The 24,180-nt window shown below is 35.5% G+C and overlaps 4 protein-coding genes across 4 annotated transcripts; 1 reads left to right on the top strand and 3 right to left on the bottom strand.

Annotated features, from left to right (window-relative positions):
• Positions 1 to 4,617: 4,617 nt before the first annotated feature.
• Positions 4,618 to 14,302, bottom strand: LOC135126220 (claspin-like). The gene is made up of 10 exons (XM_064052092.1): positions 12,954 to 14,302; positions 12,541 to 12,907; positions 12,232 to 12,490; positions 6,514 to 6,659; positions 6,336 to 6,461; positions 5,571 to 6,283; positions 5,400 to 5,515; positions 5,088 to 5,353; positions 4,892 to 5,035; positions 4,618 to 4,842 (listed from the first exon to the last, which is right to left on the bottom strand). The coding sequence occupies exons 1-10, from the start codon at positions 14,177 to 14,179 to the stop codon at positions 4,702 to 4,704; spliced, it is 3,504 nt and encodes a 1,167-aa protein (XP_063908162.1). The 5' UTR covers positions 14,180 to 14,302; the 3' UTR covers positions 4,618 to 4,701.
• Positions 14,303 to 14,512: 210 nt separating this feature from the next.
• LOC135126219 (serine/threonine-protein phosphatase 5) lies at positions 14,513 to 16,657 on the bottom strand. The gene is made up of 7 exons (XM_064052091.1): positions 16,468 to 16,657; positions 16,055 to 16,296; positions 15,858 to 16,005; positions 15,680 to 15,801; positions 14,904 to 15,625; positions 14,773 to 14,854; positions 14,513 to 14,723 (listed from the first exon to the last, which is right to left on the bottom strand). Exons 1-7 carry the CDS (start codon positions 16,559 to 16,561, stop codon positions 14,664 to 14,666), a joined length of 1,470 nt encoding a protein of 489 aa, XP_063908161.1. The 5' UTR covers positions 16,562 to 16,657; the 3' UTR covers positions 14,513 to 14,663.
• Positions 16,658 to 16,705: 48 nt separating this feature from the next.
• LOC135126218 (dihydroxyacetone phosphate acyltransferase) lies at positions 16,706 to 19,560 on the bottom strand. Its single transcript, XM_064052090.1, has 10 exons — positions 19,135 to 19,560; positions 18,911 to 19,087; positions 18,730 to 18,859; positions 18,319 to 18,674; positions 17,640 to 18,270; positions 17,478 to 17,557; positions 17,250 to 17,411; positions 17,028 to 17,200; positions 16,919 to 16,980; positions 16,706 to 16,870 (listed from the first exon to the last, which is right to left on the bottom strand). Exons 1-10 carry the CDS (start codon positions 19,318 to 19,320, stop codon positions 16,794 to 16,796), a joined length of 2,034 nt encoding a protein of 677 aa, XP_063908160.1. The 5' UTR covers positions 19,321 to 19,560; the 3' UTR covers positions 16,706 to 16,793.
• A 3,006-nt stretch (positions 19,561 to 22,566) lies between these two features.
• On the top strand, positions 22,567 to 23,612 carry LOC135125996 (uncharacterized). Its single transcript, XM_064051780.1, has 4 exons — positions 22,567 to 22,794; positions 22,847 to 23,032; positions 23,086 to 23,196; positions 23,251 to 23,612. The coding sequence occupies exons 1-4, from the start codon at positions 22,645 to 22,647 to the stop codon at positions 23,395 to 23,397; spliced, it is 594 nt and encodes a 197-aa protein (XP_063907850.1). The 5' UTR covers positions 22,567 to 22,644; the 3' UTR covers positions 23,398 to 23,612.
• The last annotated feature ends 568 nt before the right edge of the window (positions 23,613 to 24,180 follow it).

Here is a 24,180-nt window from a genome sequence, read left to right as displayed (position 1 = left end):
AAACTGATTTTGGCAAATGACATACCTTCCAAGAAACGTGAGGGTGGGTGGGCGGGGCTAGTACCTTCTAAGATAAGACTGATTTTAGCAAATGAGATACTTTGTAAGAAAAACAGGGCGGGTGGGTGGGGCTAGTAGCACAATAACTAGTAATAAAACTTTTAGTTAATATTTTTCTCGCCCGTGACCATGTTTAATTACCATTTCAGTTAGAATATACAAAGATATGGTTGTGTTCTTTTTGTAACAATTTGATCAAATGTTTTTTTTTTTTTAATTTAAAACAATATTGAAGTTCTAGGTATTCCTGTACGGAAAATATTTGAAACTGCTTTGGAGCCTTTAGTGTCATTGGTAGTAACCCCGTCCACCCACCCTCTCTTTTCATAGGGGGTATGTCATTCGCCAAAATTAGTTTTATCTTAGCAGGTACTAGCCCCGCCCACCCACCCTCACTTTTCTTAGAAGGTAGGTGATTTGCCAAAATCGACCTTATTTTATCAAGTACTAGCCCCGCCCACCCACCCTCTCTTTTCTTAGAGACCATGTCTCTGCCAAAATCAGTTTTATCTTAGCAAGTACTGATGAGTAAACTTTTACAAAAAATGATCAAAATTTAGAAACATCTTCCTTAGATGCACAAGGGAATTTGATTAAGTTGGTTATGCTTTAATGGATTTTTCTTTGTTGGTTTGTTTTTGTTTATAATTTATAAATGTCTTATTAAATGTTTTTTTTTTTGTTTATTTATTAATGAACAATAACAGCTTATTTTATTAATAATAATGCACAACGATGACTACTGTTATGGTTATTGTTTTAAAAAAAATAAAAAGTGGATTTCAGTCACCATTACTAAGAAATCAGAAATTTTACTTTTATAAAATTACTTTTTTTTCGTAATCTACATCGTAAAGATTTTTTTTTTTTGGGGGATTCGATACACCCGTACTGAAGAGTTAATCTGCCATTTTCCAGTCACCCAGATAGCATTTCCTTTCCCAGGGATTTTCTTGTTGGGATGATCAGAGGATCAATTTTGATCATTTTTTGTAAAAGTTAGTCCATTAGTGCTTGCTAAGATAAAACTGATTTTGGCAAATCACATATCTTCCAAGAAAAGAGAGGGTGGGTGGGCGGGGCTAGTATCTGCCGAGTTAAGACTGATTTTGGCAAATGAGATACCCTCTAAGAGAAGAGGGGGCGGGTGGGCGTGGCTAGTACCTTCTAAGGTAAAACTGGGGCTAGTACCTGCTAGGATAAGGGTGATTTTGGCAAATGGCATATCCCCTAAGAAACGAGAGGGTGGGTGGGCGGGGTTAGTTCTTGCTAAGATAAGAGTGATTTTGACAAATGAGATATCCTCTAAGAAATTTAATTAAATTATAATAAGAAAAGACACTAGAGGCTCCAAAACACTTTTAAATTCTTTCCAAACAGGAGTACCTAGAGCCTCAAGATTGTTTTAAAATTTTCAAAAAAATAACGAGGTCCCAAAATTAACTCAAAAGCAGTTTAGGTCAGAATTTTTCAAAAACAGAACACCAAAGTCCCCCAAAATTGTTTTAAATAATTTACAAAGCGAAATTTCCAAGATCTTATTTAGTACAAAATTTAGAAAACCATTCTATTTAAATTCTAAATATTTAAAAAAGAGACTAGCGGATTTTGAATTTGACTCAGTTGTAACTATAAATACAGTAATAACCTCTATAATCCGAACCCACGATTATCCCAACATCCAGTAATCCGAACAGAGGTTAGTTAAAGTCGATGTGGCTTTAATTCGAACAAAAACTCTGCAAACATGCACCGACATGCAAAAATGACGCAAGATCTTCTGCACGTGTTGTATTGGATTTTTTGAAATTTTTAAAAATTGCGATATTTCAATGGACGTTTCTAGAAAAACGGTTGGAATTTTCGAAGAAAATTGTGGCCGGAAATCTACAAAAATTTATGTAGTTAAATTTCGAAAATCGTCAAAAATGGGTCAAAATTTACTCACATAGTGGAAAATCTCACTTTTGAAAAAGTCGTCTAAAAATTCTTAAAAAATTCAGGAATATGGATCCCGACGTGTTGATTCCAAAACTATAGCGTGTTTATGGTAACGGAGCAATATTTTCGGAAAATTTGATGTGAAATGCGGTTTTTTTCAAATTTTTAATAATAGCGACATTTCAATAAGCGATTCTGGAAAAACGGATTGGAGTTATCGAATAAATGAGCTCGGAAGTGACTTCTACGGCCCGAAATTTACAAGACAATGTATTTAGTTAAATTTCGAAAATCGTCGAAAATAGGTCGAAATTTACATACATGGTGGAAAATCTCATTTTTGAAAAAGTCGTCCTAAAATTCTGAAAAAATTCAGGGATATAGATCCCGACGTGTTGATTCTAAAAATATAGCGTGTTTATGGTAACGGAGCAATATTTTCGGAAAATTTAGTGTGAAATGCGAATGAGATACTCCCTAAGAGAGGGGGGGTGGACGGGGCTAGTGCCTGGTAAGATAAGACCAATTTTAGCAAATCACATACCTTCCAAGAAACGTGAGGGTGGGTGGGCGGGGCTAGTACCTTCTAAGATAAGACTGATTTTAGCAAATGAGATACTTTGTAAGAAAAGACAGGGCGGGTGGGTGGGGCTAGTAGCACAATAACTAGGAATAAAACTTTTAATTAATATTTTTCTCACCCGTGACATCCCCTAAGAAAAAAGAGGGCGGGTGGGCGGGGTTAATACCTGCTAAAATAAGATCGATTTTGGCAAATGACATACCTTCTAAGGAACGAGAGGGTGGGTGGGCGGGGTTAGTTCTTGCTAAGATCGGAGTGGTTTTGACAAATGAGATACCTTCTAAGAAAAGAGAACTTCAAGATTGTTTTAAATTTTTCAAAAAAATAACGGGGTTCCAAAATTAATTCAAAAACAGATCAGGTCAGAATTTTTCAAAAACAGTACACCAAAATTGTTTTAAATAATTTACAAACTGAAATTTCCAAGATCTTATTTAGCAAAGAAATTAGAAAACAATTCAGTTTAAATTCTAAATATCTAAAAAAATAGACTAGTTGATTTTGAATTTGACTCAATTGTAAATACAAGTACAGTATAACCTCTATAATTCGAACATCCAGTAATCCGAACAGAGGTTAGTTGACGTCGATGTCTCTTTAATTCGAACAAAAACTCTGCAAAAATGACGCAAGATCTTCTGCACGTGTACCTATTCAATTTTTTTAAATTTTAAAAAATTGCGATATTTCAATGGACGTTTCTAGAAAAACGGTTGGAATTTTCGAAGAAATGAGGCCAGAAGTGACTTTGTGACTCGAAATCTACAAGAAATGTATGTAGTTAAATTTCGAATATCGTCGAAAATGGATCGAAATATACATAAATAGTGGAAAATCTCATTTTTGAAAAAGTTGTCTAAAAATTCTGAAAAAAATCGAGGTATAGATCTTGACGTGTTGATTCCAAAAATATAGCGTGTTTATGGTAACGGAGCAATATTTTCGGAAAATTTGGTGTGAAATCCGAATTTTTTCAAATTTTTAATAATGGCGATATTTCAATGAGCGATTCTGGAAAAACGGTTGGAGTTATCGAAGAAATGAGCGCGAAAGTGACTTCTGCGGCCCGAAATTTACAAGAAAATATATTTAGTTAAATTTCGAAAATCGTCGAAAATGTGTCGAAATTTACACACAGCGGAAAATCTTGTTTCAAAACCACTTAAACATTTTTTTTCAATTTCATTCCTCACACTTACTCCTTCACTTGCCAATTTTCCGCCACCCGGTGCCCCAATCGCGCAAATCACGCCACAATTCCTCCTAATTGGACCCTCGTGCTGTCCCAAATCCCGAATCAACAAGTCTTCGCCGAATCGCCGAGCCAATTACCAATTTGCTGCGCCTCTCATCCACCCAGAGCAAACACTCGTCGCCCGAAAATGGACTATCTGGTCTTCTCCATTGTCGACATTTTAATTTAGCGCGAGGAAAACGTCGCTCTACAAAGCGAGAGCGGCAGATGTGAAAGACAAACATTATCGGACATGTGCTTTATTAAATCTGGCGTGCTGTGACCACTGTGTAAACAAGAAACAATCTCCGGTTGCCGTCGAGGCGATGGTTTTTTATTTGACGACTTTGTATACACCGTTCCGATTTCACCCAGTTAATGACGTCACTGGACGCCCCCCATTTTTGTTGTATTTACCGTGGAGCTGACCGCGTCGTTAGCTGGAGTTTCTTTGAAGTGGCCGCCGACGTTTTTCTCGACAATGGTTGCATAATGCGCCTGGATGAGCTCGGTAATGATCGGGAGGGTGAGTGTCTGGGTGGTGTAAAACAATGCGATTTTAGCACATATCCCGGCGCATCCACCTTTTTTGTCAAACTCGTTCCTACCAAATTAGCACTCGTCATCAGAATCTTCGGGATAAATCGACGCGAAGACAGTAATCCCGTTTAGCGACCAGTCCCCGCAATTATCTCAAATCCTTGGGGACCGGCGAAGCCCGTTATCCACCTAGGATAATTGAATTCAGGTTCGTTTTCTCGGAAAAGCCGATAAACATTAGTAAAATCAAACGAGAAAAATAATAAAACGATTTATTTATTAAATACTCATTACAAAATTATTGCTTATAATAACCTAAATAAATATGCACAATGTAACACTATCACCAATTTCCGAAGAGTTTTTTTGCTTTTGAATTTTTCCCGGCGCTCTTCTTCGCAATGGCTGGACTTAAGTCATCTAGCCTTAATTTTTTAATCACGTTTGGTGTGCTTTCCGTCGCTTTTCTCTTATTGTTGTTATCCTAGAATTAAAATAATTACACACACTGAAAATATAAACACACGTCATACCTTAACCACACTAGAGTCAACTGTTTGAAAAACAAAGCACTTCGAATTTTTTGCCGAATTTCCTACACTAGTTGTTACTTTATTATATTCCGCTAGTCGTTGTAAAACCTGGTCGCTCCTGCTCAAAAACGACCCTCGCTTGTTCTTTAAAACAAAATGTACACTTATTAATTGATCAAAAACGACACAAACTTACCAATAAATTGAAAGGTTCTTTAGTTTCTTCTTTATTAGTGGGAGTACTATTTTGAGAAGACAGTGACTTAGTTTTTAAAACCTGTTGTCCGATTTTTAAAATGTCGCTATCACTTAAAATATTGTCCTCGTCGTCACCACCTGACTTCTTCTTCAAAAACATTTCTCTCTTGTGCCTCATTTTGCGCCAATGTTCTTCCGTTTCTTCTTCGTCTAGGTATATGTCATCGTCATCGCGCTTCTCGAATTGACTGTCATCGGCCGAGTCTACAAAAACCTGATAAGACAAGTTTATAAATGTTTCCGCAAGTACCGAGAGTTTTCCATTTGAATTGTCTTTTCCGACCGGTTCCGTGCAGTTCGCCGTCTTCCAATAACAACTCCTGGAGAAGTTTCACCTCTCTGTTATCTTCATCCAACAGCTGACGCCTATTTCAACCAAAAACAACCATCTCGGTGTACGTGTTTTACTTAAAATACCTACATGTGTATCCTCTCCAGCTCACTCCTCACTTTATTTTCGTTGAATTTTTCTTCGTCCCCTTGTTCCACTTCCAGCTCATCCAAACCCTTCTCGTCCTCGTCGGCGCTCCCCCACTCCGACTCCGACAATTCGGCCTCCTTATCCAAAAAGTCGCTTATTTTATACCCGTGCGACTCCTGCGCGACGATCTCATCCTCGAGCTGTTGCTCCTCGTCCACGTCATCGTGCAAATCTATCTCTTCCTCTTCGTCTTCTTCCACGTCTTCGTCGTCGGAATCTTCGTCGTCCGAAAACACCAATTTCGTGCGTTTCTTCTTTTTGATTTCGAGGCCTTCATCGTCCGAATTAATGAGACCGGTGGCGTTGACTTCCTCGACGTCTTCCAACACTTGAGTTTTCCGGATCGTGGGGTTGATGGGCGATTCGAATTTTTTCTTGAAGCGTTCTAACTCGTCTTCGTCGAGAAGCTGAGAGATGATTTGGTCTTGTTCTTCGTCAAGACTTTTGAGTTCGTTGTCTGGGTGAGTGTGGACATGGTTGATTGGTTTGTCTTCTTTATTTAAATTAGTATTGGAAAAATCGCCTGAGCACAGATTTATTAAATCTTGAGTGGAAGGTAACTCTTCTGTCTCGAGAGACTTGGCACCGGATGCTCCGGTCTGCGTTTCGGGAAACGTTCCAGAGCACAGTTGTGCTAGGTCTTCGAAATTACCCTGAATAGAATCGTTTTAAATGAAAAATTTTAAATGAAAAGAATGAAGGTACCTGGGAGTCTTGTGACGGCTCAGAGTTTTCCGAAAACAGTTGCTTTTGTACTTGAGATTGGGTGCCGGTTTCGAGTGATTGAGTTCTAGTTAGATTAGATGGGGATGTTGGGGAGTCGTGCAAAAACTAAAAAAAACGTAAGAGATAACTTTCGGACGACGTTTATGGAGTTAGGTACCTTGGAGTCCGAATTTAGATTCTGGAGGCCCGTTAAATACGTTACTGGTGTTAGGAAGTCGAATTCGGATTTATTTTTATCGAGTTGTGTGCGCTGCGGAGTTTTGCCGACTCGGGGCAAATTTGGGGGTATGAAGTCGTCTTCGTCTGAAGCAAAAAGAATTAATGTGTGTTAAATTTAAGCAATAAATTCGCTACTGGTTTTATTTTCTAGTTCGATCGAGAAGCGCAACTAAGTGAACTCACAGAAACAAAGGCAGCGCCCTCTAGCAAGAGATTTTATGCACTTTATACAGATATCTGTCACCACGACATTTTTGCGTAAAGTTAAAAGTTGAAGGATCGAGGATCTGTGCAATTTCCCTCGCTCCTGATTTTACGATATCTCTTCGAGTTTTCATTGTTAAATTTTCCAGTTTTCCGATTTTCCAACTTTTGGACGTTCCAATTTTTAGATTTTGCAATTTTTCGATTGGAAATATGTTTTTTATTATAATTTGTCTTTATATACATATATATATATATATAAAAAATTAAGCCCCATCCACCCTGATATCAGTTGAATTTTTGATTCCCAATCAGACGAGGGGCGGAGCTTAATTGTGACATATTATTTCTCTAGAAAATTCTACCCTTTTAAACACATATTTCATATGGTAATTTTTTGTAGAGAAATAAGAATTTTGCAGCTAAAACATTCATCACAATTGAGAAGGGGTGGGTGGGCGGAGTTTCTATTTGGTACATTTTTTCTTAATATGCGAAGACTTCTTTTCCTAACAAGAAACTGAAAACTTGTTTAACTATCCTGTTGTTGAAAGAAAATTCTACTCTTTTAAAAAATCCAAAAAAACCTCATAAATCAGAATTTAAAAAATCCAAGAAATTCAAAAAACTCAAGAAATCCAATATTTCCAAAAAAAAAAAAAACAAAAAATTTTAAAACTTACAAAAAACTCAAGAAATCTTAAAAAAATCACAAAAATCCAAAAAATCAAAGGATTTAAAAACATTCAAAAAATTGTAAAAGATCCAAGAAACTCAAAAAACTCAAAAAATCCAAAAATAAAAAGAATTTAATGAATCCAAAAAAATTAAAGAATTTAAGAAAACCAAGAAACTCAAAAAATCCAATATCAAAAGAAAAAAATCTCAAAAATCCAAGTCAGAAAATGAAACAAAAAGTCCAATAATCTAATAGGGATATCAAAGAAAAATCTAACGATTCCATAAACAATGAATCAGAAAACTAAAAAAATTCAACAAAATTAGAAAAAGGAAATGATTTTAAAAATCCAAGAAACTCAAAAACTCAAGAAATCCAATAATTCCAAAAAAGAAAAAACAAAAAAATTAAAAACTATCAAAAAACTCAAGAGATCTTTAAAAATCACAAAAATCAAAAAAATCAAAGGATTTAAAAACATTCAAAAAATCCAAAAAACTCAAGAAATCCAAAAAATTAAAAAATAAAAAGAATTTAAAATCTCCAAAAAAATTAAAGAATTTGAGAAAACCTTGAAACTCAAAAAGACTCAAGAAATCCAATACCAAAAGAAAAATATCGCAAAAATCCAAAAAAGTCAGAAAATGAAAAAAAAAGTCCAATAATCTAATACGGATATCAAAGAAAAATCTAAAAAAATCCATAAAACAATGAATCAGAGACCTCAAAAAAATTCAACAAAAATTACAAGAAACTCAAAAAAACTTAAGAAATCCAAAAAAAAATACAAAAATACAAAAATAAAAAAATCAAAGAATTTAAAAAACAAACCGAAGAAAATCGACTCACGAAATCCAAAAAAAAACAATCAAAGAATCAAAAAAAAATCAAAGAAAATCGAAGATTTCTCAGAATCTAAAAAAGCCAGAAAATGAAAAAAAAACAAAAATCGAATACGAATATGCAAAAAAAAAACTAAAAAACGTAATAAATCAGATTTTAAAAAATACAAAAAAAAACTCAAAAAAATTGAAAAGAAAATACAAAAATGAGATAATTTTAAAAATCCAAGAAACTCAAAAAACTTAAATCCAAAAAAAAAAAAAAAACAAAATCCAAAACATCAAGAAATCCAAAAAATTTAAAAAACGAGAGAATTAAAAAATTCAAAAAATCTACCTAGAATATATCCAAGAAAATTAAAAAACACAAATAATACAAAAAAACAAAATCGAAGAATTTAAGAAAACCTAGAAACTCAAAAACTCTAGAAATCCAATACCAACAAAATCGAAAATTTCCCAAAAATCCAAAGTCAGAAAATAAAAATCCAAAAATCAGATACGTCTATCCAAAAGAAATCTAAAAAATCCAAAATACCCGATAAATCAGAATTTAAAAAATCCAAGAAACTCAAAAAACTCAAAAAACTTAAGAAATAAAAAAAAAACATGAAAAATCCAAAAAATTAAAGAATCTAAAAAATTCAAAAAAAGTAAAAAATCCAAGAAACTCAAAAAACTCGAAATCCAAAAAAGTTAAAAATTCAAAAGAATGTAAAGAATTCAAACAATCTAAAAAAATTCCAGGAAACTCAAAATTTTTTAAAAATAATAAATCCAAGAAATTAATTAAACCTAGAATCTCAAAAAACTCAAGAAATCCAATTGGTACCAAAAAAATCCAAAAAAGTCACAAAATGAAAAAAAATCCAAAAATGGAGTACGTATATCAAAAAAAATTTAAAAAAATCCAAAAAACGTAATAAATCAGAACTTAAAAAATCCAAGAAACTAAAAAAAACTCAAAAAAATTGAAAAAAAAATACAAAAATGAAACAAATTTAAAAAAATCCAAGAAAAAAACACAAAAATCCAAAAAATCAAGAAATCAAAAAAATTTAAAAATCAAAAGAATTAAAAAAATCAAAAAATCTACCTACAAAATGTCCAAGAAAATTAAAAAACAAAAAATACAAAACCAAAGAATTTAAGAAAACCTAGGAACTCAAAAACTCAACAAATCCAATACCAACAAAATCGAAAATATCCCAAAAATCCAAAAAAAGTTAGAAAATAAAAAATCCAAAAATCAGATACGTACATCCAAAAAAAATCTAAAAAATTCAAAATACCCAATAAATCAGAATTTAAAAAATCCAAGAAACTCAAAAAACTTAAGAAATCAAAAAAAAATCACGAAAATCCAAAAAATTAAAGCATCTAAAAAGTTTCAAAAAATGTAAAAATTCCTAGAAATAAAAAAAACTCGAAATCCAAACAAATTAAAAATTCAAAAGAATGTAAAGAATTCAAGCAATCTAAAAAAATTCCAAGAAACTCAAAAAATTAAAAAAAAATCCAAGAACTTAATTAAACCTAGAATCTCAAAAAACTCAAGAAATCCAATTGGTACCAAAAAAATCCAAAAAAGTCACAAAATGAAAAAAAATCCAAAAACGGAGTACGTATATAAAAAAAAATTAAAAAAATCCAAAAAACGTAATAGATCAGAATTTAAAAAATCCAAGAAACTAAAAAAACTCAAAAAAATTGAAAAAAAATACAAAAATGAAATAAATTTAAAAATCCAAGAAAAAAACACAAAAATCCAAAAAATCAAGAAATCAAAAAAATTGAAAAACCAAAAGAATTAAAAAATTCAAAAAATCTACCTACAAAATGTCCAAGAAAATTAAAAAACAAAAAATACAAAATCAAAAAATTTTAGAAAACCTAGAAACTCAAGAAATCCAATACCAACAAAATCTAAAATATCCCAAAAAAACAAAAAAGTCAGAAAATAAAAAATCCAAAAATCAGATACATACATCCAAAAAAAATCTTAAAAATCCAAAAAAACCCAATAAATCAGAATTTAAAAAATCCAAGAAACTCAAAAAACTTAAGAAATCAAAAAAAAAATCACGAAAATCCAAAAAATTAAAGCATCTAAAGTTTCAAAAAATGTAAAAATTCCTAGAAACTCAAAAAACTCGAAATCCAAACAAATTAAAAATTCAAAAGAATGTAAAGAATTCAAGCAATCTAAAAAAATTCCAAGAAACTCAAAAAATTAAAAAAAAATCCAAGAACTTAATTAAACCTAGAATCTCAAAAAACTCAAGAAATCCAATACCAAAAAAAAAAAAACAAAAATGGAGTACGTATATCAAAAAAATCTAAAAAAAAATCCAAAAAACGTAAACCAGAATCTAAGAAACTCAAAAAATAAAAAAAGTACAAAAATAAAATAATTTTAAAAATTCAAGAAATTCAAAAACTGAAGAAATCCAGTAATACCAAAAAACACAAAAAATTTAAAAACTAACAAAAAATTTAAAAATCAAAAAAATTAAAGAATTTGAGAAAACCTAGAAACTCAAAAAACCTCAAGATATCCAATACTAAAAGAAAAATATCTCAAAAATCCAAAAAAGTCACAAAATGAAAAAAAGTCCAATAATCTAATACAGATATCAAAGGAAAATCTAAAAAAAAAACCATAAAACAATGAATCAGAAAACTAAAAAAATTCAACAAAATTTACAAAAAAGAAATAATTTTAAAAATCCAAGAAACTCAAAAAACTCAAGAAATCCAGTACATAACTCCGAAAAACTAAAAAATCAAAAATCCAAGAAACTCAAAAAACTTAAGAAATCCAAAAAAAAATTACAAAAATCCAAAAAAATTAAAAATCAAAAGAATTAAAAAATTCAAAAAATATACCTAGAAAAAATTCAAGAACATTAAAAAACTCAAAAAATAAAAAAAATTATAAAAACAAAACCAAAGAATTTAAAAAACCTACAAACTCAAAAACTCAAGAAATCCAATACCAACAAAACGAAAATATCCCAAAAATCCAAAAATCGGATACGTATATCCACAAAAAATCTAAAAAATCCAAAAAACCTAAAAATTAAAAAAAATAAATCCAAGAACTTAAATCCAGAATCTCAAAAAAAATCAAGAAATCCAATTCCAAAAAAATCCAAAAGTCACAAAATGAAAAAAAAAATCCAAAAATGGAGTGAGTATAACAAAAAATCTAAAAAAAACGTAATAAATCAGAATTTAAAACATCCAAGAAACTCAGAAAACTCAAAAAATTAAAAAAAGTACAAAAATTAAATAATTTTAAAAATCCAAGAAAAAAAACATTTCATATGGTAACTTTTTGTAAAGAAATTAGAATTTTGCAGCTAAACTCCGCCCTTCAGCTCACGATGAATAAAATATTCATTACAATTGAGAAGGGGTGGGTGGGCGGGGCTTATATTTTGACCATTCTTTCTTAATATACGAAGTCTTCTTTTCCCAACAAGAAACTGAAAATATGCTTACCTACCCTGTTGTTGAAAGAAAATTCTTTATAATAAAAAAGAAAACAAAGATTAAGCCCCACCCACCCGCCCCTATCTCATTGTGATGAATTTTTCATTCGTTGTTAGACCGAGGGGCGGAGCGTAATTTCAAAATACACATTTCTCTACTGATTTGAATGAGTTTGTCTTCTCAAAACAGGACTAAAATTATTAATTAAGCCACAATCGAGCAAAATGTTCTGAATATTATAATTCTTATTTGACTCGTTCTTAATTTGACCAATAAAAAATTTCTGATGACGTCATCAACATGGATTATCCCGGCGCACCCACCATTTTGTCCAAAAATAAAGTTTGGCAAAATTCGCCACATCTATGAAAATAACTAATTTTTTTAAACAATTTCGCGTAAAAGACATTTTTTGCAGACATCTGTTACCAACCAGTTGTGTAATATTTTAAAGCCCCCGCAGATTCCACGACTTGACTTTGATCCTCTTCATCATCTGAGTCAACACTAAACGGTTTCAAGATTCTCTTCAACACTTTCTTCTTTGGACTTTGCAACTTCTCATCCTCTGGCGGTTCTTCAACATCTCCATCACAAGCGTCGTCTTCGGCGCCGTCTTCACCCCCATCATTCTCGATTATATCGTCTTCACTTTCGTCCCCACCTTCATCCATTTCTTCATCTTCTAAAGCCTGTAAAAGTACATTTAATGGCAGTGATTAAACACAAAACCGAGACCGACCTCCTCATCTACAAAAACCGATTTAACTTTCTTCTCAGGTTTCGCCTCTACGTATTCTTCCTCATCGTCTTCTTCCTCCGTTTCACTCTCAGTCATCTCACACTCCTCCTCCTCATCATCCAATATATCCTTCTCAGCCGCTTCCTCCTCAAACCCTTCCTTCTTCTCCGTCGTCAGACAGTCCCCTTGTTCATGCTTCAACTTCCACTGCTCCAGTCTCTTCTGCGCCATCTGCAGCTGCAACTCCTCGCGCAACTTCTTCAACTTAGCCCCCGGAGTCTCGACCAGCGCAGGCTCCTCTTCCTCCTCCACATTCATAGAAACCGTCTCCTTGATAATCTGACCCTGAGACCCGACTTCCACCACGCTACAAAACCAAACTTAAACCAAACTCACACCTTACTTAAACTTACTTCAACTCGACTTTGTGCTTATGGGGGACTTTTTTACAAGCGTGTTGAAAAAATTTATCCACCAGTTTTTTAACGGCACTCACTTTGGTCACCCCTTCGTCAAAATCGATAATATCGTCGGGCGACCCTGACAACTTAGGCTGAAGCGTGAGCTTATCCTTAATCAAGTCAGTCACGCTAGATTTTTTTAAAGCGTCGTTTTCGCTATCATCTAAATTAAAATCGTACTCGAGCGATTCTTCAGTCTTTGACGTTTCCATTTCAACCACTTCTTCAGTTTTTTCCACTTCATCCATCGCTTTTTCGACTAATTCGTTCAACCAAGTTTGAATTTCGTCAGTTGCGTCGTCGTTCTCTTCGTCTTCGTCGTCGTCGCTTTCGGACTTATAAAACTCCTCCACCTCCTTGATTCTCGCGTCTAAGTTTTTTGAAACTTCTTTTAGTTGGTCTTTGGACATTTTAATAGCGACCGAAGGCGACGCTTTCGGAATTGGAGGTAAAGTAGACGCCAACTTGGACCTCTTTTGCAAAAATTCCGTGATTGTGTACGACTTGGGTTTATGATAGGGCAAACTTACATTCGAACAGCGCACCATTCTCTGAGATTCCGAACGAATTTCGCTTCTTTGTTTAGCTGCGTCTTTGACAGTCATTTTTTTGGGTTCGTCGGTGTTCTTCTTCCGCGCTCTTTTATACGCACGTGGTTGCAAATTTTCCACTGTTGTGTCAATAATATTGTGATCAAGTTCTTCTTCTGAGTCAGAATCACACAACGCTGATAGAGAGGGGGTCACCATTGACGTTGTTTCTGTAATTAAGGCCCCCTTGCTGTTCGTCGTGTAAATTATAGCCTGCACTGCTGTATTTTCATCGGGGAAACTTTTATTATGGGGGGTGATTTCTTCCTCATCGACGACATCTTCCACGTCACTGTTAAGCACACCGGAGTGTCTTTTCACACTAAGAGAATTAGTTTGGTCTTTTTCGTCGTCAGAATCGCTATCGATGACTGCCACTCGTTTGAGTCTACTTTTGGTGGGTTTATCATTTAAAGTAGAGTCTTCTGAGTCTTGCATTTCAACTACGTTGGTTTTAATAATCACGTTTTCGTTGTCTGAGTCACTATCAATAATGTTGGCCTTTTTGGTAATTTTACCCCGATTTGTTAAGTTCATTTCATTTTCGTCGTCCGATTGCGAAATTACACTCTCTTCTATCGTTTCCATTTTACTATTTTTTTAAATTCTAGCGTTACAAAGATTTTAATTGATGATAATAATAAAAACCAAAACAATCACGACTGACTTAACCTCACTTCACGTTCTAAACAATTCGCGCCGTTTAGATGACACGATGACAGTCAGGACTACCAACTCTCCAGTGTAGCAACAACAAGTCACTAAATTTTTGACTTTGTTGCATAACTGTCAACAAATTCAAAATTTTTCTAATACTTCGAAAACGGCGAACTTTGAGAAAAACAACAAGAAAAACCACACTAAAAGTGTAGAAGACCTTTATTGCTATCGACCTTACGTCACAATGAAGGAAACTGGGCAATAAATAAATATTTTATTTAGTTTAGTTCTAGAGGTATCTTTTCGATTATGATACAAAATTAAATAACAGAAACAATAAAAATTAAGTTTAATACAAAAAAAATTAAAGTGTGATGAAATACCTACGTCAACTACATTAAAAAGGCAGGTACTAGCACATTAAACTTAGTAGAGAGTGTGCATACGCCATTGGCTTCACGTTAGGATGGGCCTAGAAAAAAACTATTACGACCCATACACCCCCCATCCACGCAACTTACCACTGCTTCATACGTGGTAAACTTAGGCTCCATATCCTTGCCTTTTAATGTAATAAAAGCACCTTGATTACCCATGGTATCACTAAAACCCATCAATCAATCCACATCACAACAAAATCACCCCTATTTACCAATAATTAGGAGCGGAGAACACAGTGATGCATTTTCCGTCATGAGCGACTTCGTATCCGTTATTTTTCACCTCATGGCTTCTGATAATATAATCTAACTTATTTAACTCTAAGAACTTCTTCGTAACATCCGGGCCAAACTGACACCCCACTCCTCGCTTGCTCGGCGCTCGCCCGTTCTGGGGCTGCGGGTCCGACCACAGCAGCTCGCACATCGGTCCGTCTTCAGGGGGCTGCCGGTTCCGATCGATTTTCCCGATCTCCCCCAACGTCACGTCGTCCCTCGTGAACAAACCGCCGTGCATCACGAGAACTCGCTTATTTAAACAATGAGCTAACGGTAACCAGTTGTACACTTCCGTGAAAAGTTCGGCCATTTGAGCTGTGTATTTAGCTTTGACTTCGCCGTCGAACCCGTACATTTGGTTCATCGTGGCGCTTTCGTGGTTCCCCCTCGACATGAAAAAGTAATCCGGGAATAACAATTTGAATCCGAATAGCGTGAAAATACACTCAACGGAGAAGGAACCTCGGTCGACGAAATCGCCGTTGAATAGGTACGGGTTGGTTTCCGACGGGAGCCCGTTCAAGCTAAAAATGTTCATGAGATCGTAGAACTGGCCGTGGATGTCGCCGCAAACGGTGAATTTGTTTTCGCTGCCGATTTCCACGTCGATGAGCGAAGGTTGCTTCATGAAATAAGCCTTCACGTCTAACAAAATCTGAAAACGCGACCATGATTACAACAAAACGGAGACACATTAATTTGATAGTACTTTATAGGCGTATTTCCTGTGGAGTTTCCCTTGATTCTTGTACAATTCCATCAATTCTTTCATGAATTGTAGAGTGACTTTGCCGTCCTCGAGCTCCGGGCCTGTGTACTCGTTTTCAATAGCTACAAACACAAAAAACACACATTCAAATTGTGTTTACCACCAAAGACCGACTTACTCATAGCGTCTAAATTAATAGTACTAGCGATATTCTTCTTAGTATCTTCTACTGAAATAGCTTTCTCGAAAGCTAACTTTTTCACGATTTTATTACACTCAGTGTATTTAGTTTTGGCGTCTTTGTCATTGGGGCGTACTTTAGTAACCTAGATGGATTACAAATCAATAAATGTGGAATTAAATGGGGCTACTTACGTATTCGTAGTCTTTAAGGGCTTCCTTAAATTTTCCGAGGCTCATATGAGCCGCCGCTCTCCGATAAAAGCCTTTAACGTAGCTTTTGTCTAATTCGATCGCTTTTGAAGCGTCGGCTAAGGCGTATCCAAAACATTCGGTTTTTAAATAAGCGAAACTGCGATTGCCGTAATAAATCGCTACTGTCGGATTCGCTTCTATTGCTTTAGAGTAGAGCTCGATAGCGGCATTGTAATTCTGTTCTGAAACGGAACGAAAAAATGAGGTTATGTTGACTCAACACAGCAATAAAGTTCGCGTGTTTTAAACAACGTAAACAAACGGCGTGTCACCCGAGTACGTAATTAAACGAATTAACGAGCTTGTTTTTTACGAATCATGCGGGTTTATAAGGTAAATAATCGGAAACTTACTTTTGAAGTATTCGTTAGCTTCGGATTTTAGACGTTCGCCGGCGTCGACATTTTCTTGAGACATAACACAGTTCTCTTTAACTTCGGAATTCATTTTTATTTAATTTTGTATCTTAATTTTAGAATTGGATGAAAAAGTCTTTAAAATCCCTTCATTACTTATCAAGGTAAAAAAATAGGGAGTTTGATTTTTGCGGTGATGCCAACTTGAACGCGGCGCCGAATTCAAAACGACCAATCACACAACACTAGTTTATTAAAAATCACACCAGAACACCACATACAACTTTGGTTTAAAAAAAATACTGGATTAACACAGCAATGAATTAAAGCTTAGTTTTTAAGTGAAGCTGAATACTTTCCAATTTGGTTTGTAACGAGTGGCTTGGCGCCACAAATTCTTCTACAATCAACGGGATTAAACAAAGTCAATAAGATAAGCAAATCTCACCTAATTTGCTTTTCACTGATAACACTCCAGCGGGGTTTATTTCATACAAAATACTGTTTTTACTGGAAAAACTAAATTCAATTTAATGTTAAAACCGACGATTACGTACCTTCTAGTTTTCACCAAAATTTTCTCATTTGAAAGAGTGGTCAAGCAGTTTGTAATAGTATCTAAGCTTAGTGAATACGGGTGAATAAATGCGTTGTCTTCGTTTAGTCGCGCTTCAATTTCAGCTTGAACTCTCGTTAAAATCGTTTTTTCGTCAATGACGCCATCCACACTCTAATAACACAAACAATTATTTATTTATAAACCCAAAACCATCAACTACCTGTAAAAGAACTGAGCAAACCACAAAATACGTAAAAATAAACCCATCAATGCAACCACTGACCACGTCCTGGCTTTTTTTATCGCTTCCGGTTTCATACACATCGCCATTTTTAGCCACCAGATTCAATTTCAAGCAATTTTCTAGCGCCACTTCAAACTCCTACAAGAAAATACGCAACGTAAAACACTGACTGGAATTGGAATGGTAGTTGAAAAACCCACACACCATTTTTTCCCTGGTACTAAAAGTAACAAATTCCTGGGACAACAGAGCCCTCAAAAAATGATAACGCCCAAAAAGTTCATCTGCACAGAAATAAAATGATTACCCAACATGCGGTTATGAAAAAGTCGCCCTCAATGTACAATCAAACGCAAAAGTACTGACCTGGAGTGAGTGCTTGCTGTTTCAAAATGGCTACCAAAATGGCGCAGTCCACAAGATAGTGCAATACCGGGTTTATGTATAGCTGCAACATGATGAAAGGTACACAAGTTGTTAGAGTTGTTTCAGAGAGATTGTGGGCTTTGAGTTTGCCAATGTTTGCTTTGTCTAAGACTATCTGGTTCCAAACTAGAGTGACTTTACCACTTTCATCTACTCTGACTATATTTTTGTGGACCTCCAAGGCTTCAAACACGCTATTTCTGACGTCGTCGGTTTGAACGAAAGCCCCCACAGCTTCAAGAATTTTTTTCAACCATAATACTTGGGTGCAGAGATCATCCACACCCATCAGACTTTTTTCATTAAATAAGTTATGATGTAAAACAATCGCTATCAAATTAAACGTCGTTATAACGCAGTGTTTTTGTTGTTGAAGTACAATCTCATGCGCTAACTCCGGTATCAACTTTTTTTCCTCTTCAGTGATTTCTTGTTGGTGAATTGGCTGCAAATTGTGACCAGATTTGTTGAACTTAGCCCCGAAGAATTGTTTAGCGGATATGGGTTGCGCCATATCAAAATAAATCGCGCCGTACTTTTCTTTCATAATACTAAGAGATTTAAAGAAGCCCTGAAATCACCACTAAATCAATTAATTATTTAATAAGTTTGAAATTACCGAGGTTGACTCTTTGGGTTTGGGGACCCCCAAAAGCTCAAACGCGAACAACTTCTCCTCCAAAATGCGCTCATAGCTGATGTTGATTGGAACGAAAAGGATGTCAGGGACTTGTGACAAGAAAAAGGCTTTGAGAATCATTAGAATGAGGCCGTATTTGGGCATGAGGGATTTGTTGCTTCTGCTTCTGGTGCCTTCAATGAAAAACTCGATTGGTAGATCGCCTTTTGTCACGAGTTGGTAGACGTATTGTTTGAAGGTGGTCCAGTAGAGACTGTCGTTGTTGTAGGTGCGGCGCATGAAGAAGGCCCCCGTGTCTCTAAGCATGGTCCCCATGCCCCACATACCGTGGAAATCTACCAATCAAGCGTCAGTTAAAATTGGTTGTGATTTTTAATTGGGGGAATTTACCCATTCCAGCCGCAATCGCCGGAATCGCCATATCCTCGGAAAAACAAATCAGCGACATTAAAATAAAATCGGCGTAACTTCTATGACTAGGTACGAAAATCACAGGGCAGTCCCCCATTTGAGCCTTAACCTATGAATCACACAATAACCACTTGATCTTGGTAATTGTAATGTAACTCACATGCACAATCGCGCTCCTATTAATATAAATCCCCGAACAGATTTTTTTGGTGATTTTGACAAGCGCCAACCCCAGCCACCGTATCACTTTCAACTTCTTATTGTAGCCAATCTCGTCCAAAATACTTTTAACTTGGGCTTCTAGGACCTCTCTAGCGACGTTTTGTTGTTGGCTTAACTTAAATAAAACAAATGAATCTTCGAAACACGTTAATTACCACTTACTGTCTCTAGCAGTTCCTGGATTTTGGGGCACTTCAGCACCTCGTCCTTGTGGTACTGGGGCAAAGCCCGTCTTTCTTGTTGGTAGGCCACCTGGGGCTTCAGGTGCCTCGACGCCCACATGAAGTTGCTGAATTCCTCCCTCCGGGACGCCAGCATGTCTTCGTAGCACCTGGGGGCGGCACTCATGATTCTAACCTATACGCTGGTGACAAAACACGAAAGAATTGAGGCACGAAGTTGAGTAATGCTTGAATGCATCTGAACTGTGTACTTTAAGAGACAATGGAGGGACAAGTGCTTCAAGTAAATAAACTTTGACTTGGCACTATTATTCGAAATAACCGTGACATTTTATGAGTGGTTTTATCGCTGGCTCGAACTTTCGCCTTGAGTATGACGTGTTTATCTTATGCAAATTATGACGGACGGGACGGGGCCGGAATCGCACGAGTCGAATTTTCATCAGTTGTTTGGGCGCACTTTAAATTTGGCGCCACGAAATCTACCAATCAAATGTGGTAGTTCAATAAAGTTTCACCGTTGCCAACTTAAACTTTGAATGCGGGCAAATATTACCACTTGATTGCGAAAAATGACCAAACATGAAATAAATTTAAGAAATTTATCGGAAGTTTTTTCGACAGAACTTTCCTTGTTCCTGAAGTACAGTGCAACAAATACTGCTTCTCTCAAAAATGATAAGTTTGATTTCGCGGAATTTTAGTTTTTCGTGATACTATTTCAAGAGAATGCTGCCCCCCCTTTTTTTATTTTTTCAAAATGGTCCAAATCGACCGTGTGGGGTATCATCGGACGCAGAATTTTCTCAGGATTACGATTCCGTGCATGTTTTTGATATATCTCTTCAAATAAGCGAGAAAAATGCTGCCCCACCTTTTTTTTTGAATTTTTTCAAAATGGTCCGAATCGACCGTGTGGGGTATCATCGGACGCAGAATTTTGTCAGGATTACGATTCCGTGCATGTTTTTGATATATCTCTTCAAATAAGCGAGAAAAATGCTGCCCCACCTTTTTTTTTTATTTTTTCAAAATGGTCCGAATCGACCGTGTGGGGTATCATCGGACGCAGAATTTTGTCAGGATTACGATTCCGTGCATGTTTTTGATATATCTCTTCAAATAAGCGAGAAAAATGCTGCCCCACCTTTTTTTTTGAATTTTTTCAAAATGGTCCGAATCGACCGTGTGGGGTATCATCGGACGCAGAATTTTGTCAGGATTACGATTCCGTGCATGTTTTTGATATATCTCTTCAAATAAGCGAGAAAAATGCTGCCCCACCTTTTTTTTTGAATTTTTTCAAAATGGTCCGAATCGACCGTGTGGGGTATCATCGGACGCAGAATTTTGTCAGGATTACGATTCCGTGCATGTGTTTGATATATCTCTTCAAATAAGCGAGAAAAATGCTGCCCCACCTTTTTTTTTGAATTTTTTCAAAATGGTCCGAATCGACCGTGTGGGGTATCATCGGACGCAGAATTTTGTCAGGATTACGATTCCGTGCTTGTTTTTGATATATCTCTTCAAATAAGCGAGAAAAATGCTGCCCCACCTTTTTTTTTTATTTTTTCAAAATGGTCCGAATCGACCGTGTGGGGTATCATCGGACGCAGAATTTAGTCAGGATTACGATTCCGTGGATCTTTTTGATATATCTCTTCAAATAAGCGAGAAAAATGCTGCCCCACCTTTTTTTTTTATTTTTTCAAAATGGTCCGAATCGACCGTGTCGGGTATCATCGGACGCAGAATTTTGTCAGGATCACGATTCCGTGCATGTTTTTGATGTATCTCTTCAAATAAGCGAGAAAAATGCTGCCCCACCTTTTTTTTTGAATTTTTTCAAAATGGTCCGAATCGACCGTGTGGGGTATCATCGGACGCAGAATTTTGTCAGGATTACGATTCCGTGCATGTTTTTGATATATCTCTTCAAATAAGCGAGAAAAATGCTGCCCACCCTTTTTTTTTCGAATTTTTTCAAAATGGTCCGAATCGACCGTGTGGGGTATCATCGGACGCAGAATTTAGTCAGGATTACGATTCCGTGCATGTTTTTGATATATCTCTTCAAATAAGCGAGAAAAATGCTGCCCCACCTTTTTTTTTTATTTTTTCAAAATGGTCCGAATCGACCGTGTGGGGTATCATCGGACGCAGAATTTAGTCAGGATTACGATTCCGTGGATCTTTTTGATATATCTCTTCAAATAAGCGAGAAAAATGCTGCCCCACCTTTTTTTTTTATTTTTTCAAAATGGTCCGAATCGACCGTGTCGGGTATCATCGGACGCAGAATTTTGTCAGGATCACGATTCCGTGCATGTTTTTGATGTATATCTTCAAATAAGCGAGAAAAATGCTGCCCCACCTTTTTTTTTTAATTTTTTCAAAATGGTCCGAATCGACCGTGTGGGGTATCATCGGACGCAGAATTTTGTCAGGATTACGATTCCGTGCATGTTTTTGTTATACCTCTTCAAATGAGCGAGAAAAATGCTGCCCACCCTTTTTTTTTCGAATTTTTTCAAAATTGTCCGAATCGCAAAGCAAAAGAGTAATTAAATCGTGGCTACGACGCCATTAAATTATAACTTGGTATTTTTTTAAGACTCACCTCAAAAACAGTGTAGCTGTTTGTTGTCAGTCACACTTCAACAAACTTTTGATAATCGCAGTCATATCTACAACGGTTTTACACTAAGTAAGTAAACATTAAAATGCTTTCAGCACACTAAATAATCAACAGTACACAAAATCCTAATTATAGTATTATGTAATTGCGATATTCTGCTATATATAGTTGCTCGTTTATTTAAAATCTTTGGAATGTGTTATACTTTGTTCATAAGAAAAATTAAGGCCAACTCTGAAACAAAATCTTTTCGACGAATATTTTGCAGTCTGCATAGTTGACTATGGATTAACGGAGATATTGTTTTGGCACTAATAAATCAAAATAATCCACCATATTATTATCAATCACCACATATTGTTCTGTCTCTAAAATTCTACATTAATCAGACGTCTGAAATAGAAAAATAGACGATAAATTAAACGCATAAAGTAAATTTATGCACGCCCGACTTCGCATTGTTTTTAATTAACTTGTTATCGTATCAGTACATTTATTTTTTATCTATGACATGAATGACAACTGACACTTATTTTCGTCACTAAAAATACATTAGTAAAATTAATTTAGTAAGATTTGAATATATACATTTTTATAAAAAAAAAAAATGCGACCATTCTAAAGAACGATTTTATGCCAAACTTAAAAAATATCCTTCGAAACGACCCTTGTCCTTTTTTCGTGTATCGAAATCCGTTATCGTTCTAACCTTTGAGGATTAATTCTGACGAAAACAGATAAACCTGTAACGCAATGTATCGATCCTTATCTCAAATCTGTACAGTTTATGATCAGTGATCACCTACCGTACTATAAATCCTAGTTATAGAAAATTATGTGAAGTGAAATATGGCAGAGCGGGCAATAAATCAGAAAAAAGCCCAGTTTTTGAACAGTTTTTCCCCAGTGACCGTCTCCTTCGACGAACTAGTCCGAGAAAAGTTAGAATGTGGAAAATTCCCCCTGACCAAAACGGCGTGGATTAAAGTAGTGGCTACAGTAAGTCCCAAAGGACTCGCAACACCGTCACCACAACAATTATTCATTCCAGATAGTGTCCTTAGCCGGAATAGCTCTCTTTTTGGCGCAGGCCTGGGACGTCTGTGTGGACAAACCCGATTGGTACGACATAGTTTTCCCCGCTTGTGTGGGTTGTAACATTGTTGTACAATTAGGGTTGTACTTGATATTTTCGTGCGGGGGCACCGTAAGCCAACCTGGAAAATGGGTGACGGCGGTAAATTAATTTATTTTTGTTTTGTTTGAAATTTTTGAAAATTGTTTTTGTAGGACATCGTTTTGAATTTGATATTCGCTGTGGTTGGGATTGTGGGTTCGATAATGACCACTGCAACCAAAGTGACGTGTAAGGAGAACGTCAGCATGCACCAGATACCAGGGGTGAGAAAGTCATTTTGACACTTTGAGAGACTGGGTGCTAAATTTGTGTTGTAGCCTCTGGGGATTGCTGGGGGCGTTCTCACCGTGGTAGGCTGTGCGGCGATTTTCCTGATGTATCGATACGTCGAAGACGAAGACATCCAGGTCCCCCAATCACCCATGGAGAGAAATATAGATCTCAGAAAATCGATACACGCATAAATTTTTTGAATATTTTTATAGATTACGAGTTTAGCTTTATTGCTGGGACAATTGTTGTATTTAATCAGAGATTGTAGGATTAAAAATGTGTGACAAATACTCAGTGTTGCAATTATCCGGTTATTTTTGTAATTTTATGACTGAGATTTAATAATGGCTCAGTTTGATAAACTGAGGTGATCAATAAACATGTATTGCGATGGAATTGGTTTCAAGGTAGTCGTTTTAATCCGTCCGTGAACCAAAATGGGTTTTTTAAATTTAACTAATAATAATCACTATGTGTTATTTAACCTTGGTACTGTGTAGTGTCGATCAGACACATTCCTATCAGATACTTATCACTAGATAAAACTATTTTGAAGATTCACCACATGAGGATGAGATAAATTCTCGTGAAACTTCAACGCAGAATGCATACTTGGAAAATGTATCACTATTTTAATACAAAAGGAAAATCATGACGTGTCACTTTCCCTGGAAGTAGGCACTTACTTTTTGAAGTGTTTTGTTTATAGATTTTCCCACACAGGTAATAACTTCTTTAACAATATTGTTCATACAAGGTCGAATTATTATTCCAGAGATTTTTTGTTAAGTTGCGAGTTTAAATCACAACTATTAAAAAAAAAAAACAAAAAAACTGTCAAAAAAGGGACAAAAAAGATTGCGAGAAAAAAAGACAAAGGAGGCAAGGGGGGCAAAAAACCAACAAAAAGATGACCGATGCGATTAAAAAAAAGGGGACAAAAATATTACCAAAATAGGACAAAAAATACAAAA

Source organism: Zophobas morio, unplaced genomic scaffold (assembly GCF_036711695.1).
Source record: "Zophobas morio isolate AGI-343-1 ecotype UQ-CSIRO unplaced genomic scaffold, CSIRO_AGI_Zmor_V1 ptg000010l, whole genome shotgun sequence".
Taxonomy (NCBI): Eukaryota; Metazoa; Arthropoda; class Insecta; order Coleoptera; family Tenebrionidae; genus Zophobas; species Zophobas morio.
This window is presented reverse-complemented; position numbering and strand designations above follow the sequence as displayed.

What these genes read in the sequence shown, in the direction of transcription:
- LOC135126220 (XM_064052092.1), bottom strand. Translation starts at nt 14,179, where the DNA reads ATGGAAACGATAGAAGAGAGTGTAATTTCGCAATCGGACGACGAAAAT. An exon ending in GAGCTGGAGAGGATACACAT is followed by an intron (nt 5,516 to 5,570) that starts GTAGGTATTTTA and finishes TGGTTGAAATAG; the next exon opens with GCGTCAGCTGTTGGATGAAG. An exon ending in TTGACTCTAGTGTGGTTAAG is followed by an intron (nt 4,843 to 4,891) that starts GTATGACGTGTG and finishes TTTTAATTCTAG; the next exon opens with GATAACAACAATAAGAGAAA.
- LOC135126219 (XM_064052091.1), bottom strand. Translation starts at nt 16,561, where the DNA reads ATGAATTCCGAAGTTAAAGAGAACTGTGTTATGTCTCAAGAAAATGTC. An exon ending in AGCTAACGAATACTTCAAAA is followed by an intron (nt 16,297 to 16,467) that starts GTAAGTTTCCGA and finishes GTTCCGTTTCAG; the next exon opens with AACAGAATTACAATGCCGCT. An exon ending in ACAGGAAATACGCCTATAAA is followed by an intron (nt 15,626 to 15,679) that starts GTACTATCAAAT and finishes TCGCGTTTTCAG; the next exon opens with ATTTTGTTAGACGTGAAGGC.
- LOC135126218 (XM_064052090.1), bottom strand. Translation starts at nt 19,320, where the DNA reads ATGAGTGCCGCCCCCAGGTGCTACGAAGACATGCTGGCGTCCCGGAGG. An exon ending in GGCGATTGCGGCTGGAATGG is followed by an intron (nt 18,675 to 18,729) that starts GTAAATTCCCCC and finishes CTTGATTGGTAG; the next exon opens with ATTTCCACGGTATGTGGGGC. An exon ending in ACAGCAAGCACTCACTCCAG is followed by an intron (nt 17,558 to 17,639) that starts GTCAGTACTTTT and finishes ATTTCTGTGCAG; the next exon opens with ATGAACTTTTTGGGCGTTAT.
- LOC135125996 (XM_064051780.1), top strand. Translation starts at nt 22,645, where the DNA reads ATGGCAGAGCGGGCAATAAATCAGAAAAAAGCCCAGTTTTTGAACAGT. An exon ending in CTGGAAAATGGGTGACGGCG is followed by an intron (nt 23,033 to 23,085) that starts GTAAATTAATTT and finishes TTGTTTTTGTAG; the next exon opens with GACATCGTTTTGAATTTGAT. An exon ending in GCATGCACCAGATACCAGGG is followed by an intron (nt 23,197 to 23,250) that starts GTGAGAAAGTCA and finishes TTTGTGTTGTAG; the next exon opens with CCTCTGGGGATTGCTGGGGG.